The sequence below is a fragment of the Halictus rubicundus genome, chromosome 16 (assembly GCF_050948215.1).
Source record: "Halictus rubicundus isolate RS-2024b chromosome 16, iyHalRubi1_principal, whole genome shotgun sequence".
NCBI lineage: Eukaryota > Metazoa > Arthropoda > Insecta > Hymenoptera > Halictidae > Halictus > Halictus rubicundus.
This window is the reverse complement of record NC_135164.1, coordinates 2039418-2057872: the sequence shown is the minus strand read 5'-3', so window position 1 is coordinate 2057872 and position 18455 is coordinate 2039418. Positions and strand designations below refer to the sequence as shown.

Below are 18455 nucleotides of genomic sequence, written 5' to 3'. Positions count from 1 at the left end.
TCGAGAAGATCGAGTTAAAGATCCATCGGATTCGCGTGGTTTATATGCAGAAAGTAGAATCGGTAAAAAGCAGCGCGTATCTTAAAATTTTTAAGTAAATGGCATTATATAATTTAAAATAACTGTAAATTGGCGCCGAGGAAAGGCAGGGATGCATGCGCAGTCGACATTGCAAGCAAGTGAAACGATATTTGTTCTTGCGCGTAAGTTTGTTATTACTGATCGCATAGAATCTCCGGAATCTTCGAGAGATTAATCGGATTTTCGGACGTAACGTTTTCATCGATTGATCAAAATGCCAGGCACACCGATGAAAGAACAAAATGACACCTTGGAAAAGCTGGACACAACGGAACGCCCACCGAATGCGAATAGTGGGCCTGTTGTGCGGGAAATCACTCAAACCGACCGACTCAACAAAAAACTGTTGGTGTCGCTTTTGCAACGAATGAACAAGTCAAACGGTGAGTTCGACAAGTTCATGGAAAAAGACAGCTTCGATCGCAATTCCCAGGATGATAGCGAATTTTAAGTAGTATTGCAAACCCATTTGCCGTAAAACATAACCTAACGTACCGTTGGACTCCGAAATTACCGTTACATGTGCAATTATCGAGGCACGTTCGCGAGGGAAAAACGTGGTTTAAGAATTTCTCCTGTACAGGCTCACAGTCAAGAGTTTGCAAGCATTTCTTTTTTTTTTTTTACTGTTCATACGTTGACAACAGTACATCGAGGTTTTATTACTCTTTCTACATTGTAATAGTAACCATATCAGTGTAAAAATTAATTTCAAAATCATTCCGCAAAACAGCAATCAACGTATTAAGAAAGGAATTGACTTCTCGTTTATGTTGAGAATAGCTGGCTTATCACTTGTTGAAAATGCCAGCTTTATCGAACACCTCTGATTACGATGATCAGGATAATATAATAGCGGAATATGAAAGACGCGATACAGGGGCAGAACAGGACATTGAGAACAGAGATGTAGGATTCAAGAATGAAGAAGAGGAACAGGGTGAGAACACTGCAAGAAGAGTGGACCCTTCAACTTCTAAAAGAACTACAGCGTGGAGAACAGTGCCAAAACTAGACACAGAACGTTTGAAAGGTCCTAAGGGAATACAAACTATCGAAAAATATTTTGAAGGGTTTAAATTTCACGGTAAAGGACAAGAGAAATTAGATCTGGATAGAATTCTGAAAAGAATGGAGCACTGGGCGCATAGGTTGTTTCCAAAATTAGAATTTGATAGTTTCTTGGAGAGAGTAGAGAATCTGGCTTCCAAAAGAGATCTTCAGGTGTTTATAACAAAGTATAGAGAAGATATGATTAGCCCAGACGACAATGTGATGTGTCAGGATATAATAGATGATGATAACGAGAAGGAACAAGATGAGCCGATAGATGAGTTTGATTTATTAATTGCTGAACAAATAGAGAAGCAGAAACAAGTTAATCAACAGTCATCTGATACGTCCACAGCTGATGCTTTGTTTGATAAATTAATGTCGGAAACGAATAGTAAAGCCTCTCAGCAGTCTCAACCTGTGAAGGAAAATGCTGGTCCCTCCCAATTAAGTGACGAAGTGAAAGAACGCATAGAAAGGAACAGACAACAAGCTCTTAAAAGAAGGGAAGCAAGACTGAAAGCTATGGAAGAAGAAGCTAAGAGAAAGAAATTAGGAGAAAGTAATGATACAGAATCCAAAAACAGTTGCAGCAACGCACAAATATTGAGTGATATTCCAAGTCTGAAGATCAAAGATTCGCACAAAGTAGAAAATGAAAAAGAGGAAAATCACGAAATATAAAATAATGAAGTCACTTTTATGAACTAGAAGCTGTTGTGAAGAAATTTTGTTATACATAAAAGTATTGAGTGTAGCATTTAGATAAGAATAAGTATAATAAATGAAAAAGACTTTATTACCAAAAATAATATAGTTTCTCTTAAGAATTTGTATAGGTGGAATTAATAAAAACGTAATACAAATTGTACATTTCTTTTTACTTAGGTTCTACGTTTTTGTGTACTTATATATAATACATTATTACCACGAATGAAAGCATCGCCATACTTGTCTTTCAACTGACCATTTACATATTCTTCTGTTTGCTCAAGTGCGATATTCATGTAGCCATCGAGACAAGCTAAAACACCTGCAAAATGTGAATGATTAATAACGTAGCATAAAATATTAAAAACAAATGTTTCACCTCTGTAATCCACGCCACTATTTAATTTTACAACAACCGGGCGTCCGTGAATTTGTTGTATAAACTGAGATAATGCTTCTTTGCGGCTCATCTGTAAATTAATATTCCATACAGAATGTTATTTACAAATATATTTATATTTAAACAAGTATCTATAGGTGAGGTTAGAATATATTGCTGAAGAGTTTCGAGTCATACTTTGTAGTTATTAACTTAATGTATGCATGTATGTTGATGCATGTAACCTATGTATTTTATTTATAAAACTTAGAGCACTATCCTACTACTTAATGTTTACAAACAATAATCAATGGCTGACTAACAAACACAGTAAGTAAGCACTCTCTACCATCTACTTACTATGTAGAAATACGCTAGGGTACAGAAACATTTTCGTCTTCGCTCATTGGCTAACGAGTTTCTGTTCTTCGCTTTCATTGGCTAACAATTTGAAATTATGTCAAAGCTACAGGACATTCTTATGGCGATTTCATTTGATAACTTTTTAAATTTGAGTAGAAATAATTATGTTTCCATATTTTAAACAAATTAAGAATATTTATAAAATTCAATATTAAACGATATAAACGTAGAACCACACCGTTAACCGTTCAAATAGTTGAATCAATCAAATAGCGTACAATTTGCTCATAAACAATAGTCTAACGGAAGTTAAAAACTTTGTACATAAATAGTTTCAGATCCTATACCGGAAATGTTAAAAAAAAGGCGCAATCGAATTTTTAAAAATTGCACAATTATGATTAAGGGTTTACTTTGTATTTGTACAAGTTATCCATTTTTATATTACTTATAAATTATGTAAGAAATTAACGAGCAGTCTATATTTTAATTGTATATAAAATTTGACATTGTAGAATGAGAATAGCTTTGAAATACTTGTAATAAGGATTGTCTATTGCTTAGTAAATTTTCAGTATCTTTTCTTATCATTGCCGATGGCATCAAGTCCAGGTCAACGCAAAGTGAAATTGTTCGATATATATAAGGTATAGACGTATAGTTCTGGGCACTTCGGCCGTGAGTACGTTCCCTGTCAGCAGTCTGTGTACATATAAACACGATAAGAAATTTGAATCTCTTTAAACGTTCGTTTAAATGGGATTTTATATGTTTCAAAAATTTGTCATTACTTAATGTGTGTCGGTTGTGCGGTTTATAGTATTTTATTCTGTATATTTGATCTTTGCTTGTAGTCGAATTGTAATTACATAAATTGGTGTCTCTATTCTTCCATTCGAGGGATACTATTTTCCTTGTAAACACTATTAAATTACTGCTATTATGGTATATTGGCTGCCAAAAAAGCGTTTCAAAAAAAGGTACTACCATTTTATTCAATTATACTCTAATCTCGGTATTATAGAAATCATTTATTTGCTTGCGATTACTAATCTTTTGATTCTTTAACTTAACGAGCAATTTACAATAATGAAACTAATCCTCTAATACAAATATCAAGTGTAATTATTCCCACTAATTTTAAAATTGTGAAATCGCTATTACAACAAAACGATTTGCTAAAAAGTTATCGAGATTAATCGTTGTGTAATTACTACCGTAAATTCGAAATTTGAAAGTTCTACATAAATAATGGCTAAACATTTATTTGGTGTATGTGTTTCCATTTATGTGAGCCCATTTATTTGCCGGGCAATTATTAAAAACTTTGTATAAAAGGTTGTGTTGTTAAATATATACATAGATATTAAAGAATTTTTAAATATAAACGATGGAGCCAAATTTCACATTTAGGTAACTATCAATGTTACATAGTCATTATATATGTGTCAATTTTAATCGTTAACTACGTTTTTCTTTTGTCACAAACAACAGTCACTTTGATACACAAATATTTACATCCTTATCATACTTACTTATATAACCAAATGATTTCATAATGATATAGGAAACCTTTTCACTATTGGGAAAAAATATGCTGCAAAGTCCAATCTGTATATGAAGAAATAATTACACTTTCTTATGGTAGCAAATAATGTGAAATCTTTATTTATTTATATTTATTTTCTATGTATTATTATCCTATAGTAGTTCCTTCGAACAACTTTTACGTAAATAAGTTACCTTAAAAGGAGGAATTAGAAAAGGTGCCATAGATTTGGTAGCACTAACAAAAATGCAGGCTACTGATCTATTGTTAGCGGCAGTGGCACCATTCATCATTCTTGATATTGGGTATACGGGAATGTAAGTTGCTCTGTTGTACTCATGATTCAGTCACTTGTTCGTTTATTTAAAATTTATATCTATGACCTCACTTTTCATTTTCTGCTTTACACTTATGTTTATCATATGTCATTAATACTCTTGGCCATTTTAAATCACTCTTAGTTCACACTGTGTTAATTGGAAACTCCATTCAATAATTATACTACTTCCAACAAAGCAATTTCAAGTTAACTGAGCATACAAGTATTCCTTATTTGTAAATGAATGAGTAATAAACGTATTACAACACTTTATGACTCATCACCAGTGCAGAAGATTTTCTAATGCTAACGAACACTTTTACATTACATAACACAGCACTATCTAACTTCGACGAACAACAAGTAATATTTGTAAGTGTAGCCCATAAACAGTATATTAATTAAGTTGATTGAGCAAATTGACTAACAATTTCACAAATCTATTTTCTATAAATGTAAATTAGTAATAGGCATTCCATTGTAAAACCTTCTTTATTTCTGTATTTATTACTTTGTTAATTGTGCATTCTACTTTTTTGCAAGTTTGATAATATCGGCTATATCTCTTTTTATTACATCTTTCCTGTTGTAGCACTTAAACATAATGTGTAGTGGAATTGAAACACGTTTGGGTGGCATATGGTAAAAGGATAAAGACAAATTTTTGAAATATTTTATTAAGCATACAAAATATAACATATGAACTGTTTCATTTGCAAAAGTTTCGTTTCTGTGTTTCAAATCTGTATACGAATTGATTATTGATTTAATTATAATAAATATTTATGTACATCAAACTGCTATGAAATTCGGAAGGTATAATTTCAGAAATGTATTATGTCTTCGTTGCTATTTAGTTAATGGTTTGTTGCGAAAATTGTGGTGTTTTTGTTGTTATGTCTATTTGTAACTTTCTTGCATGTTTCAATGATAAACACAACTAAATTGTTCTCTAAAAATTAAAATAAAAAATTTATAACGTACACAAAGCATTGTTCTGTATCTACACGTATTAAATTTTTTAATTACTTCTATATAGTATTAACAAAATTTCATTATAAATTATTAACAATAAGATTAATTTACATTACAGATATTTATTTTGGGTGATGAAAGCATCAATAATTACATACCTTGTCATATTTGGGCTTTTGCCTCTTATATTTCATTATTCTTACACTATACAGAGAAAAATACTCTTTTTAAATTTTCGTAAGTATTTCGATTCAAATATACATCGTTAAATGAAGGAATTTTTTAATGAGATTGTTTTGCTTCAAATATGATTAACTTAATTTTTTACATTGTTCTATTCATGTTAGTACAATGGCCACTTAACGTAGACTTAACAAAGCCAGAGTCAGTTGGGATGAAAGGTACAAGAAACTTTTATTTAAATACCGATCAGGAAATACAGATAGGAGTATGGTAAGTAAACATGTATAAATTAATATTTTTATGCATTCACTTTATATATCCATTTATACATTATTTCCAGGCAAATACTACCTCAATCATTATTAAACGATTCCACTATTGTAACTGATAATGATTATGACAATGCGTTGAGTCATGCCAAGCTACCAATTTTTCTCTATATGCATGGTAATAGTGGCAATAGAGCAAGTGGTCACCGCTTAGAATTGTATAAACTTTTTCAATTGTTAGATTATCATGTAATATGTTTTGATTATAGAGGTATGTATAAGATACTTTGATTATTAACGCATTTATTTATTAACACTAGGTTTACGGAGCACTAAAAGTGACTATTTTACATTACCTTCTAAAAATAATTTCTCATAGATGCCTCTTTATACTTTGAATAATCGTAAATTAAAAATATTAGAACGCGTCCTGTAAACCTAGTGTTAAACATTTATTTAAACACTTCGAAATTTATCTTTCCTTTTTCATAAAATTAGGGTATGGAGATAGTGAGCCAGCTGATCTTTCTGAAGTAGGTGTGGTAGCAGATAGTAAGTTTGTACTAGAGTGGTTGTTGAAGAAAGTAAATGGTTCGTCTTCTGTATTTGTATGGGGCCATTCTCTAGGAACTGGGTAAATATACTGAATTTGTTTTAAAGAAATATTGCAAAAGAAAAAAGAAGACATAAACGTAAGTTTTTTTACTTCTTACAGTGTTTCTACTCATGTGTTGGCATTATTAGCACAAAAAAATATTCAACCAGCCGGTTTGTTCCTAGAATCACCATTTAATAATATTGCGGATGAATTAAGCGAACATCCGTTATCACAGGTATAATACACTATAATACAAAAATGACCCAGTTGTGTAAGACACTCCATATAATATTGAAATAAGTATACATTACATTTTCCTTTTTAAGATCTTTAAACATTTACCATGGTTCCATTGGGTCATTGTGGAACCTTTTTATGAAAACCATCTGCGTTTCGAATCGGACAAGCACATAAAAAATGTTCAGTGTCCAGTTATGATTCTGCATGCGGAAGATGATAATGTAATACCATTTTTCTTGGGTGAAAAGGTATAGAAACATTTCATATTCAAATTTTGTAATGATTAAGTAGCTATAAATGTATTTGCATTTTCAGTTGTATAAAGCAGGTATAAGTTATCATGGCAACGATACCAATCAAATTCAATTTACACGAATAGAAGCGTCGCTCGGTCTCGGACATAAATACATATGTCGATATAAAGAACTACCTAATATAGTTAGGTAAGTACTAATTATAATTCTATTACAATATTGATAATATGTTTCGATAACACAATTTTATTGATAATACAATTCTTTTTCAGATCATTTGTAGCCGAGGCATATAAGAATCAGACTGATTAAATAATGTATTGACGAGAATAACTATATCACAATACACGTATTTTTACAATAGACGTTAGCAGTTGACGCATATAAATAATATAATTTGAGGTTGCAATGAAAACAGTGATTTGACACTTAAAATATTTCTGTTTTTATCATTAATTGTCATATTCTTAATACTCTAAATACGTTGCACTTTTCTTTAAATGCACCAATTTGTAAAATTTATACAAAATTAAAATTTCGTTGGACAATTTCTATTGTTCAGTATTAATCACAGTTCAAGTGCACATAAAATATGTTAAAATTTTACTACATTCGTTTTAGTGATAACAAATGAAACTTTGTTCAAAAACGCTAACACGAACGATTTTTATGTTTCTTGTGGAATAGGACATTATGTGATAATGGAGTCTATGCTGTGATAGCTATTTTAAGGCCATCAACAGTATTTATTATTTTGTACCCGTCAATGAGCGTGACAGCTTTACAAATCCGTGAATACTCAGCAATTTTAGGTTTTATAAAATAAAGTGGATAAGTATTCACAATTATGTGCATATTATTTATAATGTATTTCAAAATATTATTTCTGTACCAGTATACTTCATGTTCTTTGTACAAATAAAACAACGAATGGTGGTGCTATTGTGCAATATTGTTTGTTGTTTTCATGAATAGGTATGTACTATACATTAGGAAACATAAATTATATGAATATTTAATTAGCCGTTAAAGTGATCCCATCATAACTCTTACAGTCAATAGCGCATGCTTTAAATCATTATAATCTGAATGACGAAAAAAATAGTAAAAATTGCTTTTCACAATTTTATTGTTTGGACTTGTAACGAAAATTAAAAAAAAATGTGTTTCGTAGATTCATATAAATTATATATTCATGTTGAAAATTACATCGAAATTGGTCAATTGGTTTACGAGTTAAACTATGTGGAGGCTTTCGAAAATGAGAAAGAGTGATTGGTTTCAAGGTTTCCCCTACAATCTGCAACATTGTGAATTGTCAGCCAACCAGAGCACAAGAATTCTTACTGTATATATAACACCAGAGCTGCTAACACTGTCATACTCACAACAACGCAACAGGTTTCACACTGACTACATATTGTATGTATGTATATTTCATTGAAAAGACTCCAATTTCTATTGTTGCTGTTGAGTAATTCTGCTATACATTAACTCTGCTATACATTTGAAGTTCAATTAGACTTTATAGGTTAATTTTCATGGAACAGGTTTGCTACGGCCGTTGGCGGGAGTTTTTCGACCGAGAAATCACAGGGAAATAAATGTAAATAGAATGGGGATTAATTGGGGCATTATTTATAATCGGAATTCATTAAAAAACCCTACATTTTACAAATGTTTTTTGATGTAACCTTTTTAAAAATAGTGTATTCTAGTATATGTTACAACATAAAGTGATTAAATAACCATGTTTACGTAAATAAAGCCAACAAGTTATTTATAGAAAAATTATTTAAACCTACAGGCTAGAAGAGATTAAAAAAGGAGATTTAATTTTATAGAAGAAGTCGTATAGATGGCAATTAGTAAGTTTTAAAATATTAATCAATGTTCTACAAGCTCACTCAGTGCATGACAATATTTACGTAATAGTAAAAGCTGTAACATGTGGGCAATGATTGTTAAATGTTTATTAAATTACACTTAAACTAAAGCGTTAATTAAAATAATAAATCACTTTTATGTTAGGTACAGAGTCTCTGGAGCAAGTCAAAGATGCTAAAACTATGGCAACCAAACAGAATAATGATTCAAGGAATTCTGAAGAAAAACTTGAAACCAATATTATCTTTGGAAAAAGGAAATGTTCCATTGCACAGACAGATAATTCTATATCAAAGAAATTGTGCAATAATTCGGATTTGACTATGACTCTATCTAATTTATCACATAATTCTTCTGTTACTAGTGAATATGGGAGTAATGTTTCTCATACTTTAATTAAATTCATGCATCAATTAGATTTGTCGATTCTTTGCTTACTTAGAAAGTATGTGTATAAGGAGAAATATCCTTTAATGTCACTATCATATGGAAACTATGACATAGATAAATTTAATAATATTTTTCTATGCTGCAACAATAAATCTGTTTATGTACAAGTAGAAAGTGTAGATAGATATTATACAAATAATGCTCTTAGTTATAGTAGACTATTTGGTAAGGACAAACGATCTGTTTCCTTAAATGATTATTTCGATAGTTATGTTAAACATGTCATTTCTAAGTCATGTAATTTATCGAATGATATAAAATATCTTGTCATTTATACTAATTCAGGCTTGGATCTTACAAAAGATAAAAAATTGAAAAAAGGACGATTTAAAAATTTTTATGATTTTAAACTCGATAGCATAGACATGAAAGAATGTGATATTTTAAAAGATTTTCTGTTTACAAATGATAATGCACAAGGGCGCGACTTTTATCAGTTTTCTCGAGATAAAACATCGATGGAAGAACTTTTGAATCGTTTGGAATTTTCACCTGTTATATATAAAGCAATGCAAGAAAGGAAACTTTCTCAGGAATTTGAAAAAGAAATAAAAAAGACATTTTTTGAGAAATTAGTATTTGCAGTAAATCAGCCTGACAGAAAAGAACTGAACAGTATCGTTAAAAGGGAGCTAGAAAAAAACAGTAAAATTCTAGACAATTACACAGATTTACAAAATAGAGTATTACAAGATTTAATGGTCCCATCAATGCATAAGAAACTTGATTTCCCTGTCTCTGTGATTACATACGAAGCCAATGTATTAATGTTCTTCTTACATGCCATGTATTTACATAAAAGCATGTTATCCATAAATTTTGAAGAAAAAAGCGATGATACATCTAATGATATCACTGTGGATTACAGAGGTAGAATCACTTATGTAAAGACTCATGCTACAAATAGTAGAATCGGTTATAGTCTGTTATTTCCTATCAAACGACTGGAGAAAAAAAGTGCTTTTTCTATTAACAGACATTTCTCTCTTTTCATCAAAGAATCGACAAAGAATATAAGATATTTTATTATCTATACTAACACAGACTTGGATCTCACAAACGACAAAGAACTGAAAAAAGGTCAATCCAAAGACTTTTATCCTTTAAAGTTCAATACTATAGATATTCAAAAGAAAAGGTACAAAATTTTAAGAGATTGTTCGTGTATAAATAAGAATGGGCTTTATCAATTTTCAAAAGACGAAAAAACACAGGAAAAGCTTTTAGATCTTCTACAACTGCCTCCTTCTTTGCAAAAAGAAAAAGACGAAGGGAGATTTTCTGATGAGAGTGAAAAAGAGGTGAAAAAAAAATTTTTAAAGACGTTAATATTTGCGGTTGACCAGACTAGTGAGAAAAGCTTGAATAGTATTATTAGAGATGAAATCGAAAGAAATGATAATGTTCCGTATAACTATGAAGAATTATGTGAACTAATGTTGCGTTGGATAGAGTCCCATGAATTTGACTGCATTACAAGGGAAATCATGGAAAGGCTTTTAGACGACATAAGAAATAATAGATCGAGTTTCCAGAAAATGGAAGATAAGGACACTTAAAAGATTTACTAAAAGCGTGGTCGGCAGAAAACGAAATAAATTTACCAAGTATGTCCAGCATCTTAAACAAAGCGGGAAGTAACGCTCTAAAAGCATTTGAAAGGCTGTATAATCTATGGTTTCACGAAGAAGGGGATGAAGTACAATACTTAAAAAATCTAGAGAGAGAGGGAGAAGGTTTATTTCACAGAGCGAGATTCCAAACATTTTCAGTTCTTCGTATAACAAAAAATGTGCAATCCATTAAGTACAAATTGAAAAAATTGATATAGTTGATCATTCAACACGATACTAGTAATTATAGTGACAATACTTTGCAAAGTTGAAAAGTTGGTGTGTCGGACAGCTTACAGAATATTTTGTACTTTTCCAATAAAATATGTTATTCAACTGACGACAAATAATTTTTGTAAAATAAAAAATGCGTATGAGTATGTATTTATTTTATAAATAAATTGTATTTACTTTTGTATTATAAACTCTTCGTTTCTAACATAGAATTTAGAGAAAAATGAGAACAACGTTGGTACTAATTTTGAAATGCCCGCCACAGGTATTTATAGTGACAATACGTTTCACTAGAGAATGCTCGAGTCGTATCAACAAAATAGTGTGTGTACAGTAGTAGGCAGTTTCCTTTATCCCAGCAGCAAATGTTGGTAAACTATTGTATTTTTTTATTATATATTTTGCAGAAAGTTATTTTAGCTCCCTGTGCTTCGCTATCCCCAAAATAAAGGAAAAGTGTGTATCACATGTTCACAGTTATTATATATCTGTATATTATATGTATATACACACATACACATGTTAAATATTCATTTTTCACAATCAAATCGTAACAATTTTTGCAAAACTATGCAGGGTGATCAAGGTACCCAAATTTATCCAAACATTCACTTTACTGATACTAAACTCGCTGCGCATGCGCGCAAAAAAATCCGTCCCATATCTCATCACTGTATTCGGGTTGAATCTGCATTGCGAATATACACTTATATATAACGATAACGTCGTGGAAATTAAGGTCAGCGTGTATACAATAGTAACCTGGCAATAATTATAAACATTTACTGAATTTGACGGTATTTGCGGGGTATCAATCGTTGTTTGTGTTCTGTTGAGCGACACCAATTTTTGCCGAATCTTGATCGGCAGTTTCGAGAGAACTTTCTGTGAGCGTGTAAAGTGCCCTTTGTTGGGCACAAGAAAGAATGACGTTTTTTCCTATGATTCCACAAGAAGACATGCCAGACAGCGGGGCTGTTTATCAACCCACAACAGTGGGTTACACGTATGGCAGTGGTGGTGACGGTGCTGGAGGAGGCGGCGGGTTCAGAAGTAGTTTCTGGAGGATCATATCCCGGCACAAACTCAGTTCCAGAAAATGGTTCGAATGGGTATTGCTTTCAGTTGCTTTATCATTTACCGCTGCTGGTTTGACTACCATGCTGATCTGTTTAGTATCAGATGACACGCCACAGGAAAATAAGACAGAGGTAACTTCAACATTGTTTATTAACCTTTCAATACAGATACGTCTTGCTTCTTGTGTACGTCAACATCTATCCTTATTATTCTTTGACAACTTCACATTTCATATTTTAAGTACACAGTACGTTCGAAAAGTTCCCAAATTAGTACAATAGAGAAATAAAATTGTTTGCGGAGTCTTCTTGCGAGTTATAGAATTTATTTACCTTTACATCTTTGTAACAGGTCTTTTTTATTAGCAATTTAATCCTAGGGAATGAATACCATTTTAGGGAATTACCATGTATATTTTTTTTAAATGTCTGATCATTGTTTATGCTTTTGCAAATGAAGCAAGCACGAAGAACAACTAAGGTAATAAACTAGAAAATAAAGATTGTTGATTTATTTTCTAGTTAAGATCTGTTGGAGTAATTTAGATAATAAACCTAAATGTATAGAACAATCATTTATGTACAACGTTCATTTGACCTGTTAAAACATTCTCCGAAACAGCTTCATTTTAATTAGTTGCTTTCGTCTGTAGTTTCTGTATTTCTGTATTCCTTGTTAATCATATGTAGGATATAAATTAAGATACAATTGTAGATGAAGGTGGATGACCATCCAACATCTAAAACAAACGTAGAAGAACACATCGAAGATGCTTCGACAAGTTCCATAGCATTAGGTGCTGGTATAATGCTGATAGGAGTGTTGTTCGGTCTTGCCTGGGCTTGGCTTCGTTTCTTCCGTCGTGAGCAGTCTCCAAGAAGTGAAATGGTCGGGAGCAGTGGTCAGGTAGGCATAACATTTTTCAAGTACATTTTATGTTTTGAGTTTTGTTTTATTTACCGGAAGCGATGCATGCTCTGGTTGGAACGTTCGTTTCTTTATCTTATATACGCGTTGCTATGAGGAAAGATGTTGGGCGGTTTGAATCCATCGACTGACTTGCTGGTGGGTTCCACTTCGCAGTACGGGCCAGTACTTACGGAGTTGCCGAGCCAACTAAAGCTGAAGCAGTCTTCACACGACACTCCAGCAATACCGCTTTCCGATCAGGAAGAAGAGACACGCACTCTAATGCAGGACTCTACGATTCCTCCAACTGTTTCTATCGGCCCTAATACTATTGCTAATCAGATTCCAGGTTGAGTACAAAGGTTAACTGCATCAATGTGTAGTAAGAACACATGACGTGGACACTGTTTACGAATCTTTAATTTTTATGTGAATCAATTGGAATCGCAGTCTTTACCAGTTTGCCATTTACTTGACTTTCTCGTGAACAAAACATTTACTCCTTTTCGACTTTTTTTGGTAGCTATTTTGACATTAGTTCTTTAAACTTATACAAACACTTTTCGTTTGCTTGTTCAATGAAAAAAAATGTAAAAAGTTTTGTTTTTATAGAGTATCAGCACAAGTACTAATGTAAGGTTTCTATGTCCATACTTCTGTTACTTAAAATTTTATCTATTTCCGTTTACCTATGCATTTCTCCACTCCGTCCATTATCATTGGTGATATGTTAGATAAGCATTGGATCCAGATGCTATAAACATTCAAACGAAATGGTTTCAAATGTATTTTCCAGAAAGTTCTTTTCGTTATTGTTTAAATGCATAGCATGATTAGTAATAATAGCAATACCAATCAGTTTGGTGTGGTAGTAAGTTATAGTTGTAAAGTACCAGTCTTTGAGAAAGACCATTTAAGAATGCATGTATAAATAAATAATATTTTATTCTGTCTAAATTGAATGTAATGGCAGCATTAAGTGTGACTGACAATATACATAACAAAATATTTGCTCATCTGTATGTATATGATAAAGAATGAGCGATATTTACAAAGTAAACGGATATGTATACATATAATAAGAGTAACTTACATAAATTACGGCATAAAGCAATCCTATCTTCTGAAATTAAGTCAAAAAAGAGTGCGATATGGGCTAGTGAAGGGAAAGCACTGCACAATTTTTGTTATATTGCTTTACTGGTTTTGTACTTGTGTTATTTGTAATTAACAAATCGAATTACATACAGTTTAATTAGCACGTATGTATATTATAATAACAAGTAAATTTTTTATAATACAATATTTTATCCTTTAATGGAGTTTTGGAGTTAATTTTACTGATTTTTCATATTAATATTGAGACTGGGTCATACTGTGTATATATAAGATAATCTACACACAATCTGGAAAGATTATCGAAGTATTTCTAAGTGCAAAATTTTTTATTTATATGTGATATAATTTTACTTTGTATTAAAATTACATTTACGACGAAAGACCAATTTTTCTCATATGTATAAAATATAATTATTCATAAGTATCGATATAATTTATCTTAATAATTTATAAGTTTAACTGTAACCAGTTTACCGAAGCCTTTTGCGACTCGAAGTCGAAGTGTTTTAATTGTTCATAAGAATTTATGAATCAGTATACTTTGGAGATGGTCAAACAAACTTCTGAAAACTTTATCTGGATTCAATGCTATCATAGAATGAATATGTATATGTTATTACTTTTCCAACAATTTATGTAAAATCCAATCTGTAGAAGTTATACATATAATTTATGCAATTATTTGTGTAAGTATTCTCCTTATATAAGAAAAATAAATAATTGAAAAGAATATTTTCAATCCGATGTATTCCTTTTATTGATTTTTATTCATTTAATGTAAATATCTTAGTTCTGTACTAATTTAGTGAGAAAGATCTTACGTAAGAATTAGGCATTAGACATTAATCATACAAAATTTGAATAATGCGCGTTGATTCGTCAATTTTAACATTAACCGTGCGCATGTGCGGTTTCTCACGATTCAAATTTGAAGTTTTTTGAAAACAGTGTAGAAGGTTAGGTTGTCTTGCAAGCATGACTGTACATAATTAATTTATAAATATTGTTATCAATATCTGTTGATTTAAATAGTAATTTCGTTTGTATGCTATTGCGTTGTACTCTTTCGAAAATGAGTAAAAAGTTGAAACTTAATACGCTTGCATCAACGAGATCTTTACGATCCGGAAATAAAGCCGGTAACGAAGATGCATCGAATACAACTTCGAAGTATTTTGATAATGAAGAAAACATTACATTGTCGCGAAAAACTGCGAAGAAAAAGCGTACACCGGTAATAATAAAATACGAAGAAACAGAGAGTGAAGATCAACTAAAAAATCAGGATGTGAAAACTGAAAATTTAAAAAATGAAATTGTGAAAGAGGAGATCACGGCGAATGAAAACAAATGGATGCCAGCAAACTGGGAAACTATTTTAGAGAACATTAAGGAAATGCGCAAATACGAAACAGCACCAGTGGACGAAATGGGTTGTCACAAATGTGCAGACCCGAAAGCTCCTGCGAAACTCTCTAGGTATCAATCATTAATCGCACTGATGCTCAGCAGCCAGACTAAAGATCAAGTTACTCACGCAGCTATGCAAAGATTGAACACCTATGGATGTTCACCAGAAGTATTAACAAATACTCCTGACGAGGTTCTTGGGAAACTTATATATCCTGTTGGATTTTATAAGGTATAATTTCTTGCAACTTAATAAATCTAAAAATTGTTCCTATACATACGTATATTAGGTCAATGCAGAAATTTATGCCTGATTTTGTATTAAAATATGGACAAGGAATCGTGCACTGACCTAATAGAATGAGTACTGTATAAAATGCTTATTTAATATATAACAATGTGTTTTAGAGAAAAGTGGAATATATTAAGAAGACATCCAAGATCTTGATAGATAAGTATGGAGGTGATATTCCTGGCACAGTGAAAGAATTATGCGATTTACCTGGTGTAGGACCAAAAATGGCTCATATTTGCATGCAAATTGCATGGGGACATGTATCTGGCATTGGTGTAGACACACACGTGCATCGTATTACCAACAGATTAAAGTGGGCAGAGAAACCAACAAAAACTCCAGAAGAAACCAGGATCGCATTGGAGAAATGGCTTCCAAAAGAGCTATGGAAGGAGGTAAATCATTTGCTTGTTGGTTTCGGACAGGAAATTTGTTTACCCAGATTTCCGAAATGCTCTGAATGCCTTAATAAAGATATATGTCCGTCTTCCACAAAACGTGAAAAGAAAAAGGAGACTTAATTTTTTGGAAATATTTATTACAAAGTATATTTATTTACAGTATTAAGAAATTGAAATAAAAAATCTTCAGCGATTCAACTTTTTCTTAAATTTTCCACTACGCTTCTGAGCTTTCTGTACTCTTTTCAATTTTCTCATACTTTCCTTTTTATTCTTGTTGCGTTCTAACTTCTGTTTTTGTTGAAATGCTTTACTCTTTTGTACGTGCTTCAATGCAGCTTTCTTAATCTCTCGTTTGATATCTTTCCTAGTACCAATTGTTTTATCTTTTGACTTAGGTTTCAAGTGTTTAACTTCTTTCTTTTTGTTTAATGTCATTCCTACGATTTCTTCGTTGTTTTCTGAATTTTGATTATTCTCCTCCTCTTCTTCTTCTTCGTCTTTTTCTTCATTAGGACCTTCATTTTCACCGATAAACGCATCTTTTTCTGCAAGATCCGCAACGTTTAGCTCTAGAATGCTAACAGTATGTCCTTCTGTTTCGTATTCTTGTTGAGACAATAATTGTTGAATTTCCGGAATGTCTCTGCTGGACACTAAATTTTTATAACGTTCTCGTGCCTACAAAAACGATGTATATTATTGTCATATTAAGGGGATGTGGCTGTACAAATACTTACTTCCTGTTTAATTTTTTTTCGTTCCTCTTTCAACTGTTGTTGCAATTCCTCTTGAGCTTTCTTCTGCCGTTGCACTTTTCTTTTATGGAATCCTGTCAAAAATTCTCTGTATTCGGAAGTGTTGAATGTTCACAGTGTTTGTAACCTATATTTATTATTTCATTAATTTAGCTTAGTATAATTACCGTCTTTTCTTTTCGTCAAATACAAGGGTAATTTTTCTACGTTTCTTTGGCTGACTAGGAATTCTATTTACGTTGAGTAATTTTGGTTGCATTTTTGCGTGTAACACCATGGTTGCAATTTAGGTTAGGTCTGCACGACAAAGTTTGGAGTCGCTAAATAGCTTCACGAGTTATGACACCAGAAATCACTGATATCATTTTTTAAAAAGGTCTCTCCTCTAGTCACAGAACATTTTGTGGTCCAGTCAAAATGGCTTCCATAAAATTCATTAGAGAATTTTTGAGAATAGTGGTAGGAAATAAAATATAATATCGATATCATTGATTATATTTTTTTATATTTGAATCTTGAGAATACATTTTTAAGGATGTGAATAATAAAATATTTGCTTAATTCATTCGGAACAATTACATAGAAGCAATCGATCAATAACGATTTCTGAAAATAAATAGAAATTTGAAAACCTCACCATAATTTAGTAGTAAAACATTGTAGCAGAGGGTGCTCGTGTAAAGTTCAAATAATCTATCGAGTGTCTCTACTTAGTTGTGAACATTGTTTGCAAAAGCATTCTTTAGTTTTCCTTTATAGTAAAATTTGTTATTTATATATGCGATGAAGTAAGACCATACAAAATAACTATTTTACGGTGTAGGTTGTAAATACTTTAGATTCTGCTAACCAAAAGAAGTTATCAGGTAATAATAAAAATAGTCGTACAAACTTCGCAACCTAATATTGAATATAAATAAAGAATAAGGAATAATACAGATAAGAAGCGGCAGTTTCAAGGATATATTATACATATTATGCCGCAAGTGTTCACCTGGTTCATTAAATTGATAATAATAAGAAAATTGTTCAAAACACAATTAGAGACATCATCATACTCTATAAATAACACGTGCTGCACTCTGTAATATTTAAAACTTCCAGACTCCGAAAAATGCCGGAATGCTGATGTACACATGATATATAAACGTTTATTCTTTACGTGGATAATTGTGGTTTAATTCTTCGGCTTCCTGAACGGCAGTAACCGACGAGAATTCACTTGTACTTTCAGCATTGTGGTTCGGGCGGTATCGTGATAGTTGATTTGACATAACTCGCGGTTCTCGTAATTTTAGGTACGAAAATATCTGCGGGAGATTTCA

The 18455-nt window shown here is 31.7% G+C and overlaps 8 protein-coding genes across 22 annotated transcripts; 6 read left to right on the top strand and 2 right to left on the bottom strand.

Annotated features, from left to right (window-relative positions):
* Positions 1-117: 117 nt before the first annotated feature.
* On the top strand, positions 118-539 carry LOC143362049 (uncharacterized). The gene has a single exon (XM_076801855.1). It carries the CDS (start codon positions 296-298, stop codon positions 530-532), a length of 237 nt encoding a protein of 78 aa, XP_076657970.1. The 5' UTR covers positions 118-295; the 3' UTR covers positions 533-539.
* Positions 540-885: 346 nt separating this feature from the next.
* LOC143362044 (TIMELESS-interacting protein) lies at positions 886-2003 on the top strand. The gene has a single exon (XM_076801844.1). It carries the CDS (start codon positions 886-888, stop codon positions 1816-1818), a length of 933 nt encoding a protein of 310 aa, XP_076657959.1. The 3' UTR covers positions 1819-2003.
* LOC143362048 (U6 snRNA-associated Sm-like protein LSm6) lies at positions 1911-4466 on the bottom strand. 3 transcript variants are annotated; one of them, XM_076801853.1, is made up of 4 exons: positions 4331-4382; positions 4123-4198; positions 2225-2315; positions 1911-2167 (listed from the first exon to the last, which is right to left on the bottom strand). In XM_076801853.1, exons 3-4 carry the CDS (start codon positions 2313-2315, stop codon positions 2019-2021), a joined length of 240 nt encoding a protein of 79 aa, XP_076657968.1. In that variant the 5' UTR covers positions 4123-4198; positions 4331-4382; the 3' UTR covers positions 1911-2018. The 3 variants fall into 3 exon arrangements, with proteins under 3 accessions (XP_076657968.1, XP_076657966.1, XP_076657967.1); XM_076801851.1 differs by lacking the exon at positions 4123-4198 and having other exon boundaries at positions 4331-4466; XM_076801852.1 differs by lacking the exons at positions 4123-4198; positions 4331-4382 and adding an exon at positions 2423-2602.
* LOC143362042 (lysophosphatidylserine lipase ABHD12) lies at positions 3242-7924 on the top strand. Of its 4 annotated transcripts, XM_076801841.1 has the most exons (10): positions 3242-3567; positions 5048-5271; positions 5549-5667; positions 5778-5883; positions 5954-6153; positions 6381-6516; positions 6598-6715; positions 6807-6968; positions 7036-7163; positions 7247-7924. In XM_076801841.1, the coding sequence occupies exons 2-10, from the start codon at positions 5258-5260 to the stop codon at positions 7284-7286; spliced, it is 1023 nt and encodes a 340-aa protein (XP_076657956.1). In that variant the 5' UTR covers positions 3242-3567; positions 5048-5257; the 3' UTR covers positions 7287-7924. The 4 variants fall into 4 exon arrangements, with proteins under 4 accessions (XP_076657956.1, XP_076657955.1, XP_076657954.1 ...); XM_076801840.1 differs by lacking the exon at positions 5048-5271; XM_076801839.1 differs by lacking the exons at positions 3242-3567; positions 5048-5271 and adding an exon at positions 4319-4453.
* Positions 7925-8058: 134 nt separating this feature from the next.
* Positions 8059-10875, top strand: LOC143362040 (uncharacterized). Of its 6 annotated transcripts, XM_076801832.1 has the most exons (4): positions 8059-8400; positions 8525-8580; positions 8782-8842; positions 9006-10875. In XM_076801832.1, exons 3-4 carry the CDS (start codon positions 8833-8835, stop codon positions 10868-10870), a joined length of 1875 nt encoding a protein of 624 aa, XP_076657947.1. In that variant the 5' UTR covers positions 8059-8400; positions 8525-8580; positions 8782-8832; the 3' UTR covers positions 10871-10875. The 6 variants fall into 6 exon arrangements, with proteins under 6 accessions (XP_076657947.1, XP_076657946.1, XP_076657949.1 ...); XM_076801831.1 differs by lacking the exon at positions 8525-8580; XM_076801834.1 differs by lacking the exon at positions 8525-8580 and having other exon boundaries at positions 8059-8404; positions 8787-8842.
* A 300-nt stretch (positions 10876-11175) lies between these two features.
* LOC143362045 (uncharacterized) lies at positions 11176-14470 on the top strand. Of its 5 annotated transcripts, XM_076801845.1 has the most exons (5): positions 11176-11301; positions 11369-11525; positions 12116-12369; positions 12953-13144; positions 13268-14470. In XM_076801845.1, exons 2-5 carry the CDS (start codon positions 11456-11458, stop codon positions 13499-13501), a joined length of 750 nt encoding a protein of 249 aa, XP_076657960.1. In that variant the 5' UTR covers positions 11176-11301; positions 11369-11455; the 3' UTR covers positions 13502-14470. The 5 variants fall into 5 exon arrangements, with proteins under 5 accessions (XP_076657960.1, XP_076657961.1, XP_076657963.1 ...); XM_076801846.1 differs by lacking the exon at positions 11176-11301 and having other exon boundaries at positions 11311-11525; positions 13322-14470; XM_076801848.1 differs by lacking the exon at positions 11176-11301 and having other exon boundaries at positions 11393-11525; positions 12113-12369.
* Positions 14471-14602: 132 nt separating this feature from the next.
* Positions 14603-16492, top strand: Nthl1 (Nth-like DNA glycosylase 1). The gene is made up of 2 exons (XM_076801843.1): positions 14603-15908; positions 16085-16492. The coding sequence occupies exons 1-2, from the start codon at positions 15312-15314 to the stop codon at positions 16490-16492; spliced, it is 1005 nt and encodes a 334-aa protein (XP_076657958.1). The 5' UTR covers positions 14603-15311.
* Positions 16493-16558: 66 nt separating this feature from the next.
* Vito (nucleolar protein viriato) lies at positions 16559-18426 on the bottom strand. Its single transcript, XM_076801850.1, has 4 exons — positions 18293-18426; positions 17298-17736; positions 17113-17218; positions 16559-17053 (listed from the first exon to the last, which is right to left on the bottom strand). The coding sequence occupies exons 2-4, from the start codon at positions 17405-17407 to the stop codon at positions 16559-16561; spliced, it is 711 nt and encodes a 236-aa protein (XP_076657965.1). The 5' UTR covers positions 17408-17736; positions 18293-18426.
* Between the last annotated feature and the right edge of the window lie 29 nt (positions 18427-18455).